At 40.1% G+C, this 6,198-nt stretch overlaps 1 protein-coding gene and 1 long non-coding RNA gene across 2 annotated transcripts; one reads left to right on the top strand and one right to left on the bottom strand.

Moving 5' to 3' along the window:
- Window positions 1–2,515: 2,515 nt before the first annotated feature.
- Window positions 2,516–3,177, bottom strand: LOC115261169 (uncharacterized). Its single transcript, XR_003894798.2, has 2 exons — window positions 2,973–3,177; window positions 2,516–2,898 (listed from the first exon to the last, which is right to left on the bottom strand). It is a non-coding gene; the product is annotated as an uncharacterized LOC115261169 (long non-coding RNA).
- Window positions 3,178–4,646: 1,469 nt separating this feature from the next.
- Window positions 4,647–5,638, top strand: LOC109429103 (uncharacterized). Its single transcript, XM_019704943.3, has 2 exons — window positions 4,647–4,854; window positions 4,913–5,638. The coding sequence occupies exons 1-2, from the start codon at window positions 4,833–4,835 to the stop codon at window positions 5,491–5,493; spliced, it is 603 nt and encodes a 200-aa protein (XP_019560488.2). The 5' UTR covers window positions 4,647–4,832; the 3' UTR covers window positions 5,494–5,638.
- Window positions 5,639–6,198: the final 560 nt, after the last annotated feature.

Below are 6,198 nucleotides of genomic sequence, written 5' to 3'. Positions count from 1 at the left end.
ACATGGGTTCACTATTTCCAAATTTTCAATAGTTTAGAATTGAAAATAGTAACTTTTGTGTATTGTAGAAAATTGTTGTGCAGTTTTCCCATCGATTCGAGCTATAATCCGGAAAATCCATCAATTACTTTTTGAGTTATTAGCGTTGGAAATCTGTTGCAATTTCGTGACGGTCGCAAAATTTTAGATTTTTATTTTGCACCCGGTACCGTGGTACAGTACCGTACCTTCCCCTTAGACGTAGTTTACGTCAAAACTTGTCCGAAGACTTTTTAAAAACGACTTACATAATGTGTAGTTTGGGTAGTGGCTACGGCTAGGAAACCTCAGATCAATTGGCTTCTTTAACGGTGTTGAGATAATTCGATATTCTGAATCTGCATGTCAAACTGAGCCGAAATCCAAATTTTCATGAATTTTGGAGCCCGGGAACCTATTTAAAAATCAATTAGAAGTTTGTATGGGAGAGATTTGTCGAATCACCCCTCGTTGCAGTTTGTACTGGGTGGAGCTGTCAAACAGTTGTGCAGCTGTCAAAAGGTGATTTCAAAAAATCTCATTGAATTGATTTTGGGTACCAAAATAAGGTTCCAAAAATCTGAAAAAAATCATAGTGACTCAGAAAAAGGTGCTCTTTTGTATAAAATGAAAATATCAAAACATTTTTCAAAATTTAAAAACCCAATTCGACACTGATTTTTCATTTAGGCCTAATTGACATTTTCAAGTTCTCTTCATCGATCCTCTCTTTGTGTTATCACAGAATGTGTATTGAGTTTTCCAAAGATTTTTTGGTTGAAATGCGAAGAAGACGACTACATGTTGCATTAGAAACAGAAAGAATAATGATTTTGTTTGTTTTGATCAAGTGATTAGCGAAAGAGAGAGTCGACGAAGAGAAATCGATCAAGTCAGTTAGGCCCTTATGAAAAATCATTGTCGTAATTTTCAGCGTAAAACGCATGCTAACACTTTGATATTTTGCATCGTACACCGATTTAACGGTCTATTCAAAAATTTGATAGTTGGCCAACTGACCAACCGTGGCGCTCGCATCGTTTTTGCTCGAGTTTGACGTTTGCACACTACCGCCACCTAGTTGATGGTCGGCCAAACTCAGTTATTTTAGCATTGGGCGAAAATGTTTCCTAGACTCTTGCCTAGACTATGATTTGATTCGAAAAATGTCCGAAGTGTTACGTCTGTTTGTCTGTGCTATTAGTGCCAGTGTCGGTAAATGCCATGTAGAGCGCTCAAGTAAAATTCCATCTTTTTCCGCAAGTAATTTTGACAACTGATCCAGTATGGGGAGAAACGTTACTTTTCCTTACGGAATATTTAATAGCGCGGACAATTTTTCCGCAAGGAAAAGTGACAGCTCCATTTGATTCGCACGGGAGGCGTTACGAGTGTTACACTTTTTTCCTTACTTGCCATCTGCGAACTGCACAAGTATTGTCGCGCTTATCTTAGATTCTCAGCAAGCTGCGTTCGAAACGCGCAGCCTCAGATCGCGCCAGACCGCGCACGTATGATTTGTACACGGTGTGCAACTTGGCTAAAACTGTTTTGCAGCCGCCGGGTGGAGCTGTCAGCCGCCGTGTACAAATCAAACGGGCGCAATCTTAAGGCGGCTGACTAAGATCAGCAGGATCTGAGTGGTTAAGCTAGGATGCACAATAATTTTGGAGCGGAATCATTACTTGATGACCATTAAATACCTTGTCCTATCTTTTTGCACAGTACGTATACAAAGTGGAAACTAGCCATTATGCGGGAACACAGTCCCGCAAAGAGTGAAACAAAATCTACCTATCGAACTGTCAAATCGGCTACCTATCGAGCACGCCAGCAAAATTATGAAAACAAAGTCTGGCGAAGAAGAAAACAACAATCAAAAGATGTCGTCTTTGCATGTCTCATAAAGTTGAGTTATGGCAAAAAATCATAAGGTATTTTGATGAATTTCGTTAGTTTTTTTTTTTCGCTGAATGTACACGGAGAAATCAAACTACCTAATTTTTGGGTCGATTTTACTCAAAGCTGAGTATATCGAATAAACTAGTTACCCAAAATTAGGTTGTTTTCCCTCTTTCCCCCACCGATGTTGTCAAAAACAAACAGAGATGCGTCTACCCAATGGGGATCCTTGAGCCCAATAAGCCAATTTTGAGTAAATGTAGGTATACTCAAATTTGGGTTGAATGAGGGGGGGTCTTGGGTTGAATTTACCTACTCTTAAGTATATATTTTAGCTGGAGGTCACGCTAAGGTCAGTTTACCCAAATATGGGTAAAGTTTACCCATAATCGCCGAAAAGTGCACATTCGCATTTTATGGGTAAATGCCCTTTACTCATAAATAGGTAACGATGCTTTACCCATATATGAGTAGATCCAATTTACCCATAAATGAGTTATTTTGCCATGTTTTGATTTGCATTTATTTCCATTTTAATTAAGATTGAGAATTAAAATATCTGTTGTCTTATAATACTTAATAAAAAATATAAACTACGGTAAAAATCACTTAATTTATTCAACATATAATTGGATACCAGTGCCACTAACTGTGCCCCACCCTATGACGTTCAATAACTTTCAAAGCAATAGCTGGCACATTCCGGTCCGATGCTTGGTCCGATGTAATGCCTCGAAGTTCCACGGTTCCACCGTCATCTGTTGATTTCGCCTGCTTCTTTCCGGCGGTACTTCCAGCTCGACTTCCAGATAGTTTCTCCCCTCAACCACATTGCTCAGTTTCGTCGTAGAAGCCTTTCCTTTTTCTCACTAGGTTCCAACTTATCACGGATTCTCGGCATACTTGTCGCTATTTGTGGCCACATACTGAAACTCCTCTTGTGTGGAAGAGACATAGACTTGGACATAGATGATTTGCCTGTGGGAGAAAATTTAAATAATAACGGTGAGGTCGTGAGGTGCTCTTTTGTGAAGAATCATCACTAAACTTACCTTCCCATATATTGACAACACTTCCGTCGGTTCAAATATTCCTATGCCAATTTCCCTGCGCTGAGAAAGCTGATGGTTTTGTCAAGAATATATTCCTGAGTCCGCAACGTATTTTTTTCACTATTCGCTATTGAGCACGATCGTCTATCGATAGAAAACTTGAAAATTAGTGGAGTCGGCAGTAGTCACTCTTTTTTTTTTTTCTATCGCGATGTTGCCAACAAGGTGTCCAGTGGGGTGGGAAATGCGCAATAGTGCATCGCAGCAAACTCTGCGGTCGATTTTTTTCGATAAACAATGTTTGTTTTTTGATTCATCTGTCACAGCTTTGATTTCAGCCAGTAAGAATACTTTGATGGTTATACATTAATATACAATAATACATTAATATACCGCAAATATACTAATATACTTCTATTACACTCATTATGCTAATACGTGTCTGGCCCCTTGTATTTTTCATCCAAATATGGGTAAATCACTTTACCCAAATTTAGGTAATCTCTGTTTTCACATAATATGAGTAGACTTTACTGTTTTTTCTTAGTATATTTTACCCATAATATAGGTAATGCATATAAAACTCATATATGGGTAAATAAATTACCTATTTATGGGTAAACTGATCTTAGCGTGTAAAGGCAATTTACAGTAGACGTTCGCTCGGTGCAAACGCTTTAACTGCAAAGCTTTTTAACTGCAAGTCCGCTAAGTGCAACAATTTTGCAGTTATCGCACCGCTATCCGTCAAAACGAAATGTCAACAGCGATGCGATGTTTTTCGCATGCACTTTTGTTGCAGTGCGATGTTTTCCGTATGCACATTGGCTGCATTCTACAGCAACTGACAGTTATTTGACGGTTGTCAGTTGTTGCAGTTATCGAATTTCATTCGCTAAGTGAAACGTAAACATGTTGCAGTTATCGAACGTCTACTGTACCTAGTGTGAGTTTAATCGATTTACTCAAATTTGGCTTATTGGGCGGAACTATGGGATTGCGTTCCGTTGAGTAGGGAGCAATCAGTGAAGTACTAGATTGAAAGTAGTGAGCTGGATTTTTGTATGGTGAGATGATCAGTTCTCCATTTCTGTAATGAAATGGTACAAACAACGTGGGTTATATGATTTCTTGACTAATTTGATGCTATTTGAGCAAAAGCTTGGGTAACTGTCTTGTTGTATTATTTATTTCTTGCAACTTCAACAACACAGTTACCAAAAGTTTTGCTCAAACAGCATCAAATTAGGCATGGAATCATATAACCCACGCTGTTTGCACCATTTCATTGCAGAAATGGAGAACTGATCATCTTACCATACAAAAATCCAGCTCACTACTTTCAATCTAGTACTTCACTGATTGCGTCCTGTTGACGCAAAAAGATTTTGTTCCGCAGTCCCGCACAGCTTTGGGTTCATTCAAATATTACGTAACGCAAAATTTGACCATTATAGACCCCCTCCCTCCCCCACATAACAACTTTTGTATGGGAAATTTTGAAATTTTGTATGAAGCGTAACACAGCGCTAGACCCCCTCCCTCCCCCTAAGCGTTACGTGATATTTGAACGAACCCTTTCCTGAGTAACTTTTCCTTAGCGTGTGGGTCGTGTTTCGTGCAAGTTCGAGTAAATACATTTTTTGCGTGTTTCGTGCATTTCGCGCAGTTTTCTTTTATTTTTATTTCGTGTAGACTTTTGATGCAGTCGAGTCGTCTCCGTGGATACTTTCGGCAAGCTGAAAAACAAAATTTTTCACTTTCTGTTCTGTGTCGCTGTGTGGTTTAGTTGGTTGTGTAAATATCGCCTGTAGAAAATTCGATTTCGCATCTTGACTTGTGTCAAAAAGTTCCATCAAAATGCCCGCTGTATCATCACAAGGTAATTTATTTCGTTTGACATTGAATTTCCGCTTTAGCGTCTGTTTTTCTTCAATCAGCAAACACTTCCAAGGGTTCTCCCCGCTCGGGGCCGACCTACCTGCAAATGATCGTCTTTTCGATGATCGAGGCCCAAAAGGAGCTTCTCCCGCGTAAGGGAATTTCGCTGCGGGCCTTGAAAACGAAAATTGCCGAGAAGCACACTGTTCAGGAGAGTTCGCTCAACCGGAGCCTCCACCGAGCTCTGGACGAAAAGGTGCTAGTGTCCACCAAGGGGGTCGGTCTCGCTGGTTCGGTACGATTCCACCCGGACTTCGCCATGAAACTCAAAAAGTTGGGCGACGAACCAACCAAAAAGGCAATTTTGGACACGCTGACGAAATATCTGCGGACATCGCACGTCCAGTCGTCATCTGATGACAGCGACGACGAGAAGGCTTCTGACTCCAAGAAGAAGCAAAAACCGACGAAAAAGGAATCCGTCAAACCGAAATCCAAGAAGGGGGACGTGAAATCGGCGGATTCTAAGGCCAAAGCGAAGAAGGCAGCTGGTGAGCCGGCGCTGGTCACCGGCAAAGCGAGCAAGAAGCGGGCTGCCGAGAAGTCGGCCGATGAGCCGAAAACCAAAAAGTCGAAGTAGGTTTTTTGGTTTGACACGTTCAGGCTGTTCGTGAAAACGAGCTCGAGCCTCGAGCGAAATGTTACTTTCTGATTAATTTGTTATTTTGGGATGTTTCATATTTCTTTTTACGTTAATAAAATGAATTCGAATGACTGACCAAATACATACTTGTTTTTTCATTAAAAAAAATCATGTTACCATTACGACTTTTTGAGAAATATCTTGGAGAAGATGAAGATGAACTACGAATGTTGATTCAAGACAGGTTCAGAGGAAGAATTACACAAGAGTATAGGAATGAGATATCATTTACTGGGAGTAGATTTGCAACCAAAATGCTGGACATCATGGAAGTTAGAGTCAGTCTAGTTAGAGTCTGGCGGACTGTCACTTTCGATCGGAGCCAATCGAGCATGACGTCACGGTGTAGCATTTATCGGTGAGGACACTATGACGTCATGCTCGATTGGCTCCGGTCGAAAGTGACAGTCCGCCAGACTCTAATTATAGGGACTCTAATGGAAGTCGGTTTAGGTCGTTTCATAAATATTTTTTTTTTTTTTGTAAAAACCATTTCGACACTGATTTTTCATAAGGGCCAATGTCACAACTAGCTCCAATGGAGAAAATTGGAATTGAATATTTGCAGGTGGTTTTTCAAATTTAGCTTTCTCGAAAAAACTAAAACTAACATGTACGTATTTTTTATAGTTGCTTCAAGTT

The sequence above is a fragment of the Aedes albopictus genome, chromosome 3 (genome assembly GCF_035046485.1).
Source record: "Aedes albopictus strain Foshan chromosome 3, AalbF5, whole genome shotgun sequence".
In the NCBI taxonomy this organism is placed as follows: Eukaryota; Metazoa; Arthropoda; class Insecta; order Diptera; family Culicidae; genus Aedes; species Aedes albopictus.
The sequence above is the reverse complement of the archived record's forward strand: the minus strand, read 5'-3'. Positions and strand labels throughout refer to the sequence as shown.

Bases quoted from the DNA above. Each gene is read 5' to 3' on its own strand.
- LOC109429103 (XM_019704943.3), top strand. From the start codon at position 4,833: ATGCCCGCTGTATCATCACAAG. The intron at 4,855-4,912 runs GTAATTTATTTC...TTCTTCAATCAG, and splicing joins GCCCGCTGTATCATCACAAG to CAAACACTTCCAAGGGTTCT.